Below are 17954 nucleotides of genomic sequence, written 5' to 3'. Positions count from 1 at the left end.
ACGTGGTGCTGGGAAAACTGGACAGCTACATGTAAAAGAATGAAATTACAACACTCCCTAACACCATACACAAAAATAAACTCAAAATGAATTAAAGACCTAAATGTAAGGCCAGACACTACAAAACTCTTAGAGGAAAACATAGGCAGAACACTCTATGACATAAATCACAGCAAGATCCTTTTTGACCCACCTCCTAGACGAATGGAAATAAAATAAAAAATAAACAAATGGGACCTAATGAAACTTCAAAGCTTTTGCACAGCAAAGGAAACCATAAACAAGATGAAAAGACAATCCACAGAATGGGAGAAAATATTTGCAAACAAAGCAACTGACAAAGGATTAATCTCCAAAATATACATGCAGCTCAATATCAAAAAAACAAACAATCCAAAAATGGGTGGAACACCCAAAAAGACATTTTTCCAAAGTAGACATCAGGCCAACAAACACATGAAAAGATGCTGAACATCACTAATCACTAGAGAAATGCAAACCAAAACCACAATGAGATATCACCTCACACTGGTCAGAATGGCCATCGTCAAAAAATCTAGAAACAATAAGTGCTGGAAAGGGTGTGGATAAAAGGGAACCCTCTTGCACTGTTGGTGGGAATGTAAATTGATACAACCACTATGGAGAACAGTATGGAGGTTCCTTAAAAAACTAAAAATAGAACTATCATACGACACAGCAATCCCACTACTGGGCATATACCCTGAGAAATCCATAATTCAAAAAGATACATGTATCACAATGTTCATTGCAGCACTATTTACAGTAGCCAGGACATGGAAGAACCTAAATGTCCATCGACAGATGAATGGATAAAGAAGATGTGCCACATATATACAATGGAATATTACTCAGCCATAAAAAGGAATGAAACTGAGTTATTTGTAATGAGGTGGATGGAGCTAGAGTCTGTCATACGGAGTGAAGTAAGTCAGAAAGAGCGCACATATATGGAATCTAAAAAACCAGTACTGATGAACCTAGTGGCAAGGCAGGAATAAAGACTCAGACATAGAGAATGGACTTGAGGACACAGGGGCAAGGGGAAGCTGGGACGAAGTAAGACAGCAGCATTGACATATATACACTACCAAATGTAAAACAGATAGCTAGTGGGAAGCTGTTGCATAGCCCAGGGAGATCAGCTCAGTGTTTTGTGATGACCTAGAGGGGTGGGATAGGGAGGGTGGGAGGGAGGCCCAAGGGGGCGGGGATATGGGGATATATGTATACATATAGCTGATTCACTTTGTTGTACAGCGGAAACTAACACAACATTGTAAAGCAATTATCCTCCAATAAAGATATAAAAATAAAAAAATAAAATCCCTAGGTCTAGATATTTTTCTAGTATATAGTCACCCTGGTCACAGGACTCTTTAGGGAGGATTAGGAGGGATAGTTTATGATATTATTATATGTTTACAACCTCCTCCATGGATTCTAGGCCTCCCCCTCAAGCAAGATGCTTTGGGTTCTGGAAATTAACTTCATAGTTTGAGAGGTTGTGTCTCACTGTTCATCAAACCTAAATAGAGTTCTTTTGATTATTCTGTCAAGTAGGACTCTAGTCCATCTATTTCAGCCTAATGGACCCCTTGACTTATTGTGCACTGCCCTGAGGTTTGAGCCATTTTGAGTACCACACGGGCCCTGTTATGGAAACACGTCTACCTTGTCTCTTACAACTAAATGCTGCTACTTTGACTCTGCTACCTAGAGTCTTATCATTTCCACTGAAATCAGGGAGCCCATTTTTTTTTTGGTGGTACGCGGGCCCCTCACCACTGTGGCCTCTCCCTTTGCGGAGCACAGGCTCCGGACGCACAGGCCCAGCGGCCACGGCTCACGGGCCCAGCCGCTCCGCGGCATGTGGGATCTTCCCGGACCGGGGCATGAACCCGTGTCCCCTGCATCGGCAGGCGGACTCTCAACCACTGCACCACCAGGGAAGCCCAGGGAGCCCATTTGAATGGTACCATTCTCACCATTATCTCTAGCTCAGAAAAGACATTCACTCACTATAATGCTTTCCAAGTGTTCCCTCACTAATGTATTTCTCAATGAAGGGAGTATCTTTTGGATCCTTTGGAGAACAGAATTAGGGGCTAGATGCATATGACATATTCACTTCAACATCTTCATCTCCCTAAGTCTATGAATCATTTCTTCTACACGGCGCCAAGGAATTTCTGGTATCTCAGCTTCATTCAGCACAGTCCATAGCTGAGTTCAAGTTATACTTAAACAAGCAAATAATTAGAACCACTTTCAACTGTCTAAGCTAGCATATTAAATGTGGATTCTCTGGTACCTGTACCCATGTCAGTAAATTTAGCATGATCCTAAAATTATGGTCCTTCCTTCTGGTCTAAAAGTCCCTCAGAAATCATTTCCATGCATATTTCCCAGATTTTTGCCAGTATGAAATCTTATAATTCTTTAGGTGTGTAAGCCGTTTCCTCCTGGGTTTGACTGTAATTGGCTCCCTAGGCATTTTGGGGTCTGACTCGATAGTGGGTTTGGAGGCAGTGAAGGGTGGTAAGGGTGAAGCACAGGGAGCACTGGAATCCCCTGGCACAGTATATTTCAGGTGAGGTTAACACGGGGTGTCCAAGCAGGTAAGATCAGCCTTATCAGATGGAGGAGGAGCTGCTTCTGCTGAACTGGGAGGCTCAGTGGAATTTTGAGGTTTGGGTACTCAGGGTTATCCAAATCTTCCCAAATGTTGCTATTCAATTTGGGGGAGTCCTACCTTTTCACAGTTGATGCCCTAAATTCATAGACCTGATGAAGCTGTGAATTCAACTTATGCTCTAATTCAGCAAACCACAGAATCTAACGCTGTATCTGATTTTCAGCTATGAGGACTCTGTAGATATGACTTTTAGGATTGTCATAGAAATCTACTAGGTTTCTGACAATGCTAAGAATTTAAAAGCCTGAAACTGCTGTTTTCTTTAAGTTCTCCAGTGAAATTAATAGCAGCCAGGCCACCTCAGAGTTTTGAATTTTGTGTGGCAATCATGCTATGCTATGGCCCCACCACTTGGTTTGCCAGAGCCATGCTTTCAGTAGGCATTCTATTTCAGGCAACCACAAGTAGTAATTTAAGTGACTGCCACAGAATGCCGTGGTTTATTGCTAGTCGTATTAATTTGCTAGAGCTGCCATAACAAAATACCACAGACTGGGTAAACATCAGAAATTTATTTTCTCACAATTCTGGAGGCTGGAAATCCTAGATCAAAGTGTCAGCAGGTTTGGTTTCTTCTGAGGCTTTTCTTCTTGGCTTGCAGATGGCCATCCTCTTGCTGTGTCCTCACATGGCCATCCCTCTGTCTATGTTATCTGTATCCTAATCTCCTCCTCTTACAAGACACCAGTCATATTGGATTAGGGCCCACCCTAATCACCCTATTTTAACTTAATTACCTGTTCAAAGGCTCTATCTCGGAATAGTCACATTCTGAGGTATGGGGTGTTAGGGCTTCAACATATGAGTCTGGTTGGGGAGGGTAGTATTCAGCCCCAAACACTAAAATCTCACCGTCTAATGAAAACCAGGTCCTCACTGCCTTCAGATCCAAGTAGATCAGCTAACTAAGCTCAGATTCCCATCCTCGAGGGTCCGTTGCTTATACTCATTCTGATATCAATGACTATGTTAACCAAAACTCAACTGTAGATAACAGAAACAACTCTGGCTATTTTAAGCAGAAAGTAAATGACTTAATATGGAGGAATTATTAGCTTACAACATCATAGAAGGTTTGAGGTAGCAAGTTCCTGGCTGAGTGTCCAGTAATGACTCCTAGAACAATACTGCATAACTGCAGGCCAACAGAACCTCTCTCTTAGCTGGAATCAGGAAGCTGGGTAATCAGAAGTCAGTGTGGCAACTGCTGGGCTCCAGCATCATGCCAACTTAGCTGCAATCCAGAGATCGGGAAACCACTGCCCTAACTAGTGGCTCTAGAGTCATTCTATAGCTGCCGATGCACACCAGCAAAATGGGAGACTCAGTTCTGAAATCAAGATAACTGTAAGTGCATCTGATTGGTGGAACCTGAATTACATCAGAAACTAGCTACATGGGAGTCTGGGAAATGGAGAAATGTAGTTTTTAGTTACTACAGTAGCCAAAGGTCCTCTAGGAAAAGGCTGAAATAGAAGCAAAACTAATATACCATATTTACTACACAATGCTAATAGCACCCTGACTCCAAAACCTGGCAAAGATAGCACAGAAAAACTATAGACTAATGTTACTTATGAACACAGATGTAAAAATTTTAAAGGTCTACTAGTAAAATGAATCATCCAGGAGAGTAAAAAATAATGTAATGTGACCAAGAGGAAATACACACACACACACACACACACACACACACACACACACACACACTCTCTCTCTCTCTCTCTCTCTCTCTCTCTCTCATTTGCCAAACTGCAAAGCCATGAGAATAGTCCCTTTTAAATTCTTATTTCCTAAGTTCTTAGCATATAGTAGTGGCTCAGTGATATATTTTAAATTTATGATAGTTCTAGCATAGCTAAATTAATTTCTCCTTATAATTTATTAACTTTTTTTTTGGCTGCGTCAGGTCTTAATTGCAACATGCAGGATCTTTGTTGTGGCATGTGGGCTCTTTCGTTGTGGTGTGCAGGCTCTTCATTGCAGCACGCGAACTTCTCTCTAGTTGCGGCGTGTGGTCTCCAGAGCACGTGGGCTCTGTAGTTGTGGCGTGCGGGCTTAGCTGCCCTGTGGCATGTGGGATCTTAGTTCCCTGACCAAGGATCGAACCTGCATCCCCTGCATTGGAAGGCGGATTCTTTACCACTGGACTACCAGGGAAGTCCCATAATTTATTAACCTTTTATTAGATTTTCATGGAAAAAATAATCTACATAAAACTAAGATAATGATGTAGTGAAAATTAAAGCATCTGGCATAATCTTATATTCCTTTAGTGACATGATATAAAGAAAATAACAAACCAACAGACAGAACCAAGTTAAAATATCACTGGAAAATGTGCTGAGAACTGATGCAGATTCTGCAGGTACATGAAAAATACTTTAATCCCCAAAGATTTTTTTCCACCTAGAAACTGATTATTAATTTATCTCTGACTCTAAGACAGATTACATGTTAGACTTCTGAGACTGCCATTAATTAAAAGTGAGTCAGTCTAACTGTATAAATTACTGTAAGCATGGGAGTTTTGCTAGTACATTGGATATCTGGAGCCCTGCCGCTCATCTGAGTGAGTCAATTAAACAGCTCTCCTGCTTGCTCCCAAAGTCTGGCTGATAAACTGCTTACTTTGTGAGGAGGAGAGAAGATCAGAAGCTCTGCTTCTCCCCATTAATAAGTGCTGATGAGTCAAATGGTGGAGGAAGAGAGTACAGAATGGATAACATCAAAATGGATAAATTTATCCCCAAATAACTAAAAACTAACTCTGCAAATGGTTGTATCTTTGAAGAAACAAAATATGAGACTCATACAAAAGCTGCTACTCAAGGTATGATAGAAAAACATATTGAGGGTGTATCCAAGGTAGCGTGTTTCTTGGCTTACCTTACAGTGCTTGGCTTGCTTGTGAGGACATCAGGAACTTCATATCTGGGTTTCAAGGGTGTTTCTTCATTGATTTTAAGCCTGAAAATATTTCCCTCTATACCGTATACTTCAGCCAGGAGAGGAACCTGGGAACACACATGAGATTAGTTTCAACAGGTTACCCAGGTCAGTTCTACAAATTATGATAATTAGAAAACTATGTTTAAATTATTATAGGCCAAGCAAATTGGAGAACAATGGCAATCATGAAGGAAAGGCTTCCCAATCTATATGTACTTGCTTGGCTCTACCTGTAGTAGAAACAAACACCTCCTATGTGTTCTATGGTTAGGCAAAAATATGATTGTCCAGACCAGGACTGTTAAGAGTGAGAGGGCTTTCTATTAATAATGATAGTGGATGACAGGCATAAACTGAAACTGCCCTTGGAAAATTGGGACATGTGGCCCACTGCATCTATGATAAAGTACAGGTATCTTAAGAATAAGAGTTTGGTGTTAAAACTAGAGTAACTGGATTCCAGTTGAACGAAAGATGAAGGGTAACAAGCCACAGAATAGAATAGACAGTAAAACGGTGGTCATTGGGGTTCTCTACTGTAGATGAATAAGGCTTCCTGTGCTAAAATCAAGGCACTTCCTACACACTTAGATTAAGGTCTGGGGAACTTTCTCCAGAGGCTGGGATATTCTCAGCTTTCTCAAGAGGATGGAGAATTTAGGTTAAATACTGCCTACGATGAAAGATGGAAGCAACATAGAATCATAAAGAGAATACAGAATTTGAAAAATAAAACAATAACAACAAACTCTGAAGGCAGAGATGGCTGGATTTAGATTACAAAATGAGGCATCAAGGTTAGGGAAATATCTTAAAACAGTGGTTTTCAACTGATGTGCCATGCTTCACTGGTTGCAAATCATTAAGTACAGAATGATGCCAAATTCTGGTTACAACTGGGTCTGTGTATTGTTACTATAATGTCTGTTAAATGAAAGGCTAAGCTGGGTAGCCTGTGTGAGGTAACACACAGAACAGGTATGATGTGGTGCAAGCAAGATATAGGAAGCAGGGAGAATATTAATGCAGCAGCAGAAAACAAAAACAAAAACAATCCCTCCCCCCACAAACGATGTTACTGGAACCTTGCTTCTTCAGAATATAGGAAATTAGTCAGGGCACTTGAACAGTGACAGGACACTGAAGAGTGACCAGGTAAATAATGGTAAATAGGCTGTGGCTGCTTTTACAGACATTCTTAAAACAAGGTTATGATGTAGTACTGATCATACAATAATTATTTTTTCCCCAGCTTTACTGAGAAATAATTGACATATTGTGTAAGTTTAAGTTGTACAACTCCTTGATTTGATACTTATATTTTGCAAAAATGATCACCACCATAGCATTAGCTAACATCTGCATCAAGTCACATAATTACCATTTCCTTTTTGTGGTGAGAACATTTAAGATCCACTCTCTTAGCAACTTTCAAGTATACAATAGAGTATTATTAACTACAATCACTATGCTGTTAGTCGTCTTATTATAGTTGGAAGTTTGTACTCTTTGGCCAACACCTCCCCCTTTCCCCCACCCCCAATCATGCTGTAATTACTGCTTATATGTTTAATATTATTTTATTTGATTTACTTCAAGTGTGCCATCAGAATTCTAAGATTTGAAAATGTATCCACGTATAAGGCTGAAATCCTGTTAGATTATGTACTCCCTCCCAAGTTAGACATAAATTTTCACTACTCTCTCAAATTTAATTCAACTAACATTTATTTGGCATCTAATATTGTGAAGTGCTGATTGCTGTGAAAAGGATGGCTAAACTCTTAGGGAGAGTGCAATTTAGAGGAGATGCAACACCTATGTAGTAACCATAAAGCGTTTTATGATAAATGCTGAGACAGGCCAAGGATACGTGCTGCAGGAGAACAAGGAAGGGGAATATTGATGACTGTAAGGAGAGGGGTTCTGGGACATCTCTCTGGAGGAAGAGGGACTTAAGCAGGGCCTTGAGGAATTAGTAGGACTTTGGGTAGGCAAAAATGGGCAAGAACATCCTAAGCAGAGGGCACACAGGTTGTCCCTTATATGTGATTAACAAATTGCATTAGTTTATATACTCAGAGATCCTCACATTATTAGTAAAATAACTTCCTTAAAATTTTTTATTTTTTTAAACCAAAGACTGGTCTGATATGTTCTGTTCTTGAGGCTGCAGCCTAGTAAAGAATCCTAATTATATGAGAGAAGGTAGCAATAACCCTGCTTTTCCTATAATAACCCTAGGCAAGCAAACATACAAATCAGAGTCAAAGCCCCACTTTGGTATTTTGTGTGTTTTTTTTTACATTATTATTATTTATTTTTATTTTTTAAACATCTTTATGGGAGTATTATTGCTTTACAATGGTGTGTTAGTTTCTGCTTTACAACAAAGTGAATCAGTTATACATATACATATGTTCCCATATCTCTTCCCTCTTGCGTCTCCCTCTCCACTTTGTTTTCATTTTAACTTAATTAAGCAAACCAATTTTGCAAATAGGTAACCCTTTTCAAAGTCAATATCCAGATTCATTCTTATCTCTTATTGTCATCAACATAGCTTCATATTCCAAGCACATAATTTCCTTAGACCTTAGTATACATTTGCTTGTATGATCTGGCTCATGCTGTTTTTAGTGGCTTAAAAAAATCAACAGCAGCAGACTCTCAGAAGTCCAATAAGTAAAGCTGCTTGGATTGAAAACAGCAGGAAGTGGCTCAGAGCCTCTACCATTGAGCCCCCTCCCCTCCCTGCATTGAGTCCTGAGACACCTCTACGGAAACCTCAGGGCTTTGCACATGACAGTTTATAAACCACTTCCCTGGGCTTCTTAACTGCCAGTTATTGTCCAATTCTTCAACCAAAACCGGGCTGTCAAAAAGTCTGGACATGAATATTATATCCTTCTATCTAAAACATTAAGAATTTCTAAACATTTCTGTTCTCTACAGACCTGTTTGGACATTTATTTTAAAATAATATACAAATAAATTATTGAATCTCTATTAGTGATTAAAAATGACGATAAAAAACACATTGTTACAGAAGTTAGACTGCATAAACTCAGAATTATTTAATGTTAATATTTAGAGAATAGCAGTAAAAATTGCAGCAAGATGGATTTATGTAAAATAAGTGAAGAAACATAAAATTAAACATTTAAAATAAAGTGAGACAGCATGGGTTTCGCTCCCCTAGAAAGATTTAAGATGTGTAAATGTCCTCCTACACAGAGAAGATGAAATAAATCCTCAAAGAAAGGAATACATTTTGGAGGTTCGTTTTAGTACCACAAGTCTCTACTTGGTTTTTCATTCAGAGGCTCACCTCCCATAATCTGGGAGAGCATAAATTCCCTTTTCCTATCTTATTTCTCCCATACCAAATAAAAATAAAACCCAGTACTTTGTCATCCCTAAGTCTAGGTTTTTTGGCCACAAGGGCAAAAATATGAGACAGGTTATAAAAATCATGGTGGTAAAAACAGCCTTGTCTGTACATTCAAGCAGTGGAATGGATCACAGTCACATTAAAAGTTTTTTTTAAAATTTCACCCAAAACTAGTAGAGACTATGACTGAATTAACAGAACAGCCCTCTAACACATATTTAAATGGTGGTGGGTATTAATAAGGGAAATTATGACCCCATCAACTTCTCCGTGATGGGTAGATCTTGCTTGTCCTCTGGAACCAGGTCTCTCTACTATATTATAAGGAATAGTTAACCTAAAAGGCCTAGAGGAGTGAGCAAAGACCTCTCTCAGCTATTGGTCAAGTCCTTCCAGGATTCAGAGAATGGTCTAAGATTCATTAAATTGCTGTAGGGCACTATTGCCCCTTCCATAGTTGTAGCCAGTTGGTTTATTGCAAGCACTGATTCTCTATGGAGAACGCTGGCAAGTTCACGCTGGGCATTAGCATGTTCCCCAAGGACAATTAGCCTGTCCAGGTATGCTTCTGATTGCTTGGCCAGTTCCCCAATAAGCTGCCTGTTCCTGGCCATTTCTGCAGAAACAGTCCTGGTTAACAAGTAGTAGTTGTTCCTCATCTGTTGAGGAGGTGGCTGGTTGGGCAAAGTCCCATTGCTTAGATGAAGATGCAAGGGATTACATCATGAAGGTGCTCAGAGATATCCCTGCATCCTTGGAGAAGCTGCCAGAAGTGTTGTCACCAGTGAAAACTTGCAAACAGGCTGCAAAATAAACATTTTGCTAGTTCATCCATGTCATGAAAAAGCATAAAAATTAGCAATATAAAGTAGGTCAAAGACATAGGTCTGTTCCAAATAGCCTTGCTAGCAGTGCTTTTTAAGTACACTCAGAAGAGAGCATAAATTTCCCTGCTCTGGTGTCACAAGACTAGATCTTCTCTTTTTCTCAATCCAGGTCAAATTTTGACTGAAGGTAAAAAATTGATAATCGTAGGAAAAAAAGAGGTCTAAAAAAGCAGTCAACACTTTACTGATAACTCCTTTAAGGTTTTTTTCTGGAAGCTTCTTTATCAAATATCTGATTATTTTGTCATAAGAAATAGGACCCTATGTGAGAAAACTTAGGGATTTGAACCTGCAACCAGTTTTTCTTCAAAGCCTAGATGTCCTGACCTAGAGGCAACACATAGGGCAACACTTCAGTTTGTTTTGTAACATTACTGTGTCCCAGCAACATCATGTTTGCTATGGACTGAATTGTGTCATTTTCCCCCCTCCCCAAACCCTCCCCATTCTCCAACCCTTCAATTCATTTGTTGAAGCCCTAACCCTCAATGTGATGGCACTTGGAGATGGGGCCTTGGGAGGTGTTTAGGTTCTGATGAGGTCATGAGGGTGGAGACATGATGGGATTACTGCCTTTACAAGAAGAGACCAGAGAGTTAGCTGTCTCTCCATCATGTGAATATACAGTTGACCCTTGAACAGAGATTTGAACAGCATGGGTCCACTTATACATGGATTTTTTTTTCAATAAATACTTACTATAGTACCATACAATCCTTGGTTGAATCTGTGGATGTGGAACCATGTATACTGAGGGCCGACTGTGAAGTCATACTTGGATTTTCCACTGCTAACCCCTGCATTGTTCAAGGGTCAACTGTACACTAAGGAGGTGGCAGTCTCCAGGACAGGAAGTGCGACCTTGATCTAGGACTTCCCAGACTCCAGAACTGTGAGAAATAAAGGTCTGTTAAGACACCCGGTTTATGTTATAGCAGTGTGAGCTCACTAAGACAACGGTGAATGAAACTTGGTTCTGTTTCCTGGTTGCTTATTAAGTGGCAGGTTGGGAGAAGGGAATTGGGAAGAAGGATTTCAAAAATTAACAACAAAGCCTGACAAGAAAATTATTGCTTTAAGAGTTTTAATGGTGTGAGGGCAGGTAGGCACTAAGAGTGCTGGGTTTGTCAGAATCTGCCTCATCAGTGAAATCTGAGAACTGCAGCTGTGAGCTGAATATGATCCTCTTAGACTTTGGGCTCTGTCTCTCTGAACCTGAAATAAAAAGCTATCATTCTGAATAAGTGGATGTACGTGGCTTTTTAAAAATCTCCAGACCATATCCATACCATATCCTACTGTGAAATCTCCCATGAAACACCCATCTCATCCCAGAAACAACCTCTAATGGAGGCTCCTTGACTTTGCAGCGAGCAGGATACAAGGTTCAGACAACTTTAGAAATTACTGTTTGGATCTTTGTTGTCCCTATCAAACTGATAGAGGGCATGAAGGCATAAGTCCTTTCAACTCCAAGTGACAAGGAGGACATTAAAATGATGTTCAGTTCAGAATTTTAGGGTGACCTCCCAAAACATACATTGCATGCATTTGCCTGACATCAGAGCATGTAGATTCCCTGTGCAGCACTGTTATTTCCAACACCTGAACACTGTGTCTGTTCCTAGGGGTCCTCAAAGTTCTCAGTCTTGGGAGCCACATTGCTGACATCCTGGATCAGTTGCCCTTGCTTGCCCGGCTCCTCAGCTCCCTTCTGAGCCATGTGCTTCTTGCGCTGAGCTCCCGTGGGTCCTCCTGGACTGTGGCTTCTTTTCCTTTGAAGGCATCCATATCTGGTGGGCTCTGGTTCTGGAACCTGACCTGAACAGCATTGTCCCTCATATTTTCAGGATCCAAAGAGAGGTGTGTACAGAGAAACTGAACTATAGTCTTGTAAAAGGCACTGTGAGAGGATCCGCCACTAACTTCCCTGGTATGGAGCTGCATTGAGAAGTTGCATTTTGGCCCACACCGGTATTCCGAGTGCCTCATTTACTCTGCCTTGGTATGTGTCATCACGACAGTGGATTGTTCAGGTGCTCAACAGACTGAGCCTCCCAGAGGACAGAAAGGGATTCTTGCCCTGACCATGGGACAGCTACAACTCTCTGGGGCTAGACACATCAGAGGCAAGAAGGCAAAAGAGCAAATGACAGGAAAAATGAGAAAGGAAGGGATCTGACTGCTGGTATTAAAGGCCTACCGACTTCTGGAAGGTCTCTGGTGGACTCCTTGCATTTCCTGGAGCCAATTGCTTCTGCTGACCCTGAATACATGGGTTTGGCAGGGTATTGGGCTATTAGACCACATGCAAATGGCCGGTGGCTCTCTAGGAAAGAAATTAATGCTGCCCCATGTTTTCCCATGAACAGCTTTCAAACTTGGCTACAAAAGGATGTAAAGTTTGGGAGTCCTGGATCAGTAGTTGAGGAACTATGACTTCCGGGGTACCATGAGCTGTGAACTCAAAGGTTGCACAGATGCCAAGCAAGGGGGGAAATTCCTCCAGAAAAAAAAAAATGAGTGGTATTAAGAAGTAGCACTAGGTTTTGAAGAAAGGCAAACCATCCCTTCAGTGTAGTTAAGAGAAAAGAACTAAGTGTGCTGCTACCACAACTACATACTTAAGTAACCATAAGTTGGGAAAAAGGGACTGGGATAGAGAACACAAACTGTTGATATGATTCTAGCCCCTATTTTGAATTCAGGCAAGAAAGATATGTTAGAGGATTCTACATCTTTGGAGTGACTAAAATCTCTAAAACTTCATATGGATGGTAGCCTTCCTCACTGTGCCATTGCTCCTTCTGCCTGGGAATAAAGTTGAGCCTCCCGACTAAGTTAAATGCCTTACAAATGCTATAGAGAACGCCCTGATGTTGTGGGGCAGTGTTTGCTCTGTCTTCTCTGAGAAGATTCCTCAGTGTAACGTTATACGGCAAGCGCTACGGTAGTCACAAGATCTCTCACAATGCTGCAGTGAAAGTGGGGATGTCTTCTCAGTCTGCTTCCCAGAACTGGGATTTGTTAGTGAGCTGATGGAATTACTATCTAAGCTGTTATGGGACTAGACTGCATGTCTTTACCTATGTCCTTCAGCAAATTACCAATTAAACCAGATTGGTCTGGGAGGCCTTAGAAGCTTAGGACACTTTTTGAAGACAGGGGAGGATGTGAAGTGAGGGTCAGGTTGGAAGCATCAGCTACTTGTGCATAACACACTTCCTAGCCCGGCCCACAGCACTTCCTCTAGTGACTAGCCCATCTGAAGTAGTGTGAAAACTTGACAGATGAGAAAAAGCACTTAGGATACTGCTCTAATCCTTTCAGCATGTAATAACTATGGTGATCTGTTAGTTAAGCAGCTTAGGGGAGGGAACATTTGTGACTTATTCAACTGCATAGACCATTGTTCCTCTTGCCCACTCACATTTTGAGGTATGGACATTCACTGAATCTGCACCTTGCTTGAGGGTATGTTGTGTAATAGAGATAAAAAGAGCGTGGGTGCATGACAGAGTCTACAGTCACAGGTGAAAATTCTGGTTACTAGCTATGACTTTGAGCAAGTGGCTTTTTAGACTTCAATTTCCTTATCTGAAAATCAGGGACAATGCAATGTACCTCTTAGATGATTCTGAAGATTAATTAAAAGGAAATAACATTCGTAAAACATCTAAGAAAGCATCTGATACAAGGCAATCTATATGTTGATAGTCATATTACTTTTAAAGTAGCATTGTGTAGATATTAAAAAGATGGCATTACTTCTCTCACAAAGTTTATTTTTGAAGCATACATAGTTTAATTAGCCTTTGTGGAAATTTACTTCATTCAACCCAAATAAATATAGAAACAAATAATTCTCTGTAGAAAATACTTTTTCTCACCTTAGCTGCTTCGTTGATGATTTGGAACCTGGTGCTCTCTTTGCCTGCTGTGACTGAGTCTAGTAATGCCCGATAGGTAGACTTCTTGGAGAGCCACTGTTTCTGACGCCTACAGATTTGGAGTATACAGATGCCTGAGAATGATTTGTGACTCTCAGCCTCCAAAAGACTATATTACCATGTGGAAGTCATTAAAATTCACTTTGATAGTAAGTGAACTGGGCACAAGCAGTATATTAGTACTCCCATAAAGCACTAAGAGGAGTATCAATAATTTAGAGAGCTAAGGAAATTAATAAGCAGAGTGCTAATGCAATTAATAAAATAATAAGAAGAGTACTAATAAAATTGTTCACCATAACACTACTCAAGGATGGTATTTTGTCCCCTTTATTGAGAAGGTGGGGCAGTTTTCGTAGATGACATGTATCAGCTTGTTGATGTTCCTCCCTCTTTCCATGAAATGTATACTTTAATTGAAACTTAATAAATTTTAGTGGAAATCCAATATAATCCAGTGGTTTGTCAAGGTGACCAGGAGTTCACTATAGAATTCCCTCTAAGGTACCTGTTCAGAATTAAAATGATATGATTTTCTTTCTCTAGAGTAGTGTATATAAATTAGAAAGCTGTATGATGTAATTTTTGGTGATTTCAGTTTCAGGATGACATAAAGGTAGACACTCAAAAAATTTTTTTAAGAAATATTTTTTGAGGCTCTGGGGAAATAGGCAATCATATAGTGGTGATGGGAGTGCAAAATGACACAATCTCTATGGAGGGATATCTGGTAATAGTTAAAATTTCAAGTACATTTACTCTTTGACCTAGTAATCCCACTCCTGGAAATTCATCCTACAAATATACCTGCATGTGTAGGAAATGACATATGTATAGCATTTCACTGTGGCAGTGGCATTACAGCAAGACTGAAAACAACCCAAGGGTCTAGCAATAGGAGAGAGACTGAATACATTATAATTTACCCAATGGAATACCATACAGCTATGAAAAAGAGGACAATTTCCATATACTCATACAGAGCTCTTCAGAATAAATTATGAAGCAGAAAAAAAGACATATACAACCGTGTGTATAGAAAGCTACTTGGCGTAAGAATGGTGGTGATATAAGAATATGTGCATTCATAAAAAGAAATACTGGAAAGATAAATAAGAAATTAATTAATTAATTAATTAATTAATTAATGGTTACTTACAGGGAAAGATGTGGAATGGGGTGGAAGGGGACAAGAAAGAGATTAACATTTTTCAATGTGTATCTTTTTATATTATTTGATTTTTGAACCATGTAAAAGTATTATTTCTTCAAAGATTCAAAATTTTAACAGTTGAAAAACACTTTTACTTTTAAAATACCTGTTTATTAACACAGTAATGTTAATTATAATGTATAAGCATACAATATAATTAATTATAATTAATAATAACATATTAATAATAAAATAATACAGGAGTTAAGCTAGAGTAGTAAAGGTGAATGTCTCCTGTCAATAAATTCTTTAATCACTGAATTTCCTAATTGACTCTTTCCTCAGAAAGTCTATCAGTTCTCAAAAATTTAATAAACATAAATTTTGAAATATTTTCAGAACTATTCTACCTAGGTCATATACTTCCTCTTCTTACCTGTAGAAAGCAATCTTGCTGCAGTCTTTGAAAATGTTTTTATCCACAGCTTCATCTTCAACACTAATAAAAAGACATTTTAAGAAACTTATTTTACATAGGGTTTGTGAATCCAAATTTTGTACCTTCTCTAACTATAATATAAATCATGGGACATAAATCACTGTGATGCAAAATTGTGTTATGGCCGTAACATAACACAATAATGTGTTTGCTGCAGAACAACATCCTTTTGTAAACCGCCCATGGTAAACAACAAAACATGAAGTTCTGGGATTGCTCAGAAAGCAACAGAAAAAGAGCACTGTCACTTATGAGAAAGGGTTCTTTAAAATTAATGACTGAAGGCTATGGCTACAACAATAAAATCTGAAGGAGTAAAAACAAAAAGCCCCAAACCAAACCAACAAAAACAACCCACCCACCTATTTATTCAACAAAATATTTTCAGAACATTCTTGCTGAGTGTTGGGCTCTGAGGAAGATAAGAAGTACTGTGTCTGAGTTTTCTTTGAGAGCCTAACCAACATCACAAATCAACATGACAAATGATATAACAGAGGTATGTACAAGGTGCTAGAATAAGGATAGAAACAGATAGAGAAGGAAAATCCTTTGCTTTTTAAGATGATGCTGACAATCTAGGGGCCAATGTTTTTTATGTATTTATTTATTTTTAACATGTTTATTAGAGTATAATTGCTTTACAATGGTGTGTTAGTTTCTGCTTTATAACAAAGTAAATCAGTTATACATACACATATGTCCCCATATCTCTTCCCTCTTGCATCTCCCTCCCTTCCACCCTCCCTATCCCACCCCTCTAGGTGGTCACAAAGCACTGAGCTGATCTCCCTCTGCTATGCGGCAGCTTCCCACTAGCTATCTGTTTTACATTTGGTAGTGTATATATGTCCATGCCACTCTCTCACTTTGTCCCAGCTTACCCTTCCCCCTCCCCGTATCCTCAAGTCCATTCTCTAGTAGGTCTGCATCTTTATTCCCATCTTGCCCCTAGGTTCTTCTGACCATTTTTTTTCTTTAGATTCCATATATATGTGTTAGCATACAGTATTTGTTTTTCTCTTTCTGACTTACTTCACTGTGTATGGCAGACGCTAGGTCCATCCACCTCACTACAAATAACTCAGTTTCATTCCTTTTTATGGCTGAGTAATATTCCATTGTATATATGTGCCACATCTTCTTTATCCATTCATCTGTTGATGGACACTTAGGTTGCTTCCATGTCCTGGCTATTGTAAATAGAGCTGCAATGAACATTTTGGTACATGACTCTTTTTGAATTATGGTTTTCTCAGGGTATATGCCCAGTAGTGGGATTGCTGGGTCATATGGTAGTCCTATTTTTAGTTTTTTAAGGAACCTCCATACTGTTCTCCATAGTGGCTGTATCAATTTACATTCCCACCAACAGTGCAAGAGGGTTCCCTTTTCTCCACACCCTCTCCAGCATTTATTGTTTGTAGATTTTTTGATGATGGCCATTCTGACTGGTGTGAGATAATATCTCATTGTAGTTTTGATTTGCATTTCTCTAATGATTAATGATGTTGAGCATTCTTTCATGTGTCTGTTGGCAATCTGTATATCTTCTTTGGAGAAATGTCTATTTAGGTCTTCTATAGGGGCCAATGTTTTTTAAAACCAAGTTTCCAAAAAAAGCTGTTTCTGGAAGAGAACATGATCAAGATGTATGTATATTGCAACTTCAGTATATGTATTTAACATATACTGATTAAAACATCTATAGGCTATAAGGAAGAAAAAACCACACTGACTTTCATGTAGAGACATGATGAATATATCTCTAGTCAGCATATCCATGATTATGTAGGAAGCTATGACTGAACACCAATTGCAAAATATTCTGATAACAAGCCCCAATACACTGGGCCATGGTTTATCATGGAAGTAATCAAATCCTTCATTGACTCAGTCTTTGTCAACCGTTCCTGTTAATTAAGTGTGCAAAGATTATGGACTTCCCTGGTGGCACAGTAGTTAAGAATCCACCTGTCAATGCAGGGGACATGGGTTTGAGCCCTGGTCCAAGAAGACCCCACATGCCACAAAACAACAAATCCTGTGCGCCACAACTACTGAACCTGTGCTCTAGAGCCCGCACACCAAAACTATTGAAGCTCGCGCACTCTAGGGCCAGCATGCCGTAACTACTGAGCGCTAGTGCTGCAACTACTGAAGCCCGCACACCTAGAGCCCATGCTCCGCAACAAGAAGCCACCGCAATGAGAAGCCCGCGCACTGCAATGAAAAGTAGCCCCCGTTCACCACAACTAGAGAAAGCCTATGTGCAGCAATGAAGACCCCAACACAGCCAAAAATTTAAAATAAATAAATAAAAAAAAAATTTTTTAAAGAGTGCAAAAATTAGAGAAATTTGCAGTCTCTTTCCAGTTTTTTAAAAATAGATCTTTATTG

The 17954-nt window shown here is 39.5% G+C and overlaps 1 protein-coding gene across 5 annotated transcripts in view; it reads right to left on the bottom strand.

Annotated features, from left to right (window-relative positions):
- The window catches only part of GANC (glucosidase alpha, neutral C), a 112767-nt gene that overhangs the window by 53637 nt on the left and 41176 nt on the right, over window positions 1-17954 (bottom strand). For 4 of the 5 annotated variants that reach the window (XM_067029067.1, XM_059058016.2, XM_059058027.2 and 1 more), the window contains exons 2-4: window positions 15492-15554; window positions 13843-13951; window positions 5609-5736 (exon numbers count right to left, since the gene is read on the bottom strand). Coding sequence is in view for 4 of the 5 variants with exons in the window: in XM_059058016.2 (XP_058913999.1) it covers window positions 5609-5736; window positions 13843-13951; window positions 15492-15554 (300 nt within the window). In the remaining variant the exon portion in view is untranslated. Of the gene's footprint in view, window positions 1-5608; window positions 5737-8003; window positions 9869-13842; window positions 13952-15491; window positions 15555-17954 lie in introns of those variants that run through there. The other variant, XM_059058032.2, reaches the window with a different exon arrangement.

The sequence above is a fragment of the Kogia breviceps genome, chromosome 3, assembly GCF_026419965.1.
Source record: "Kogia breviceps isolate mKogBre1 chromosome 3, mKogBre1 haplotype 1, whole genome shotgun sequence".
NCBI lineage: Eukaryota > Metazoa > Chordata > Mammalia > Artiodactyla > Physeteridae > Kogia > Kogia breviceps.
This window is presented reverse-complemented; position numbering and strand designations above follow the sequence as displayed.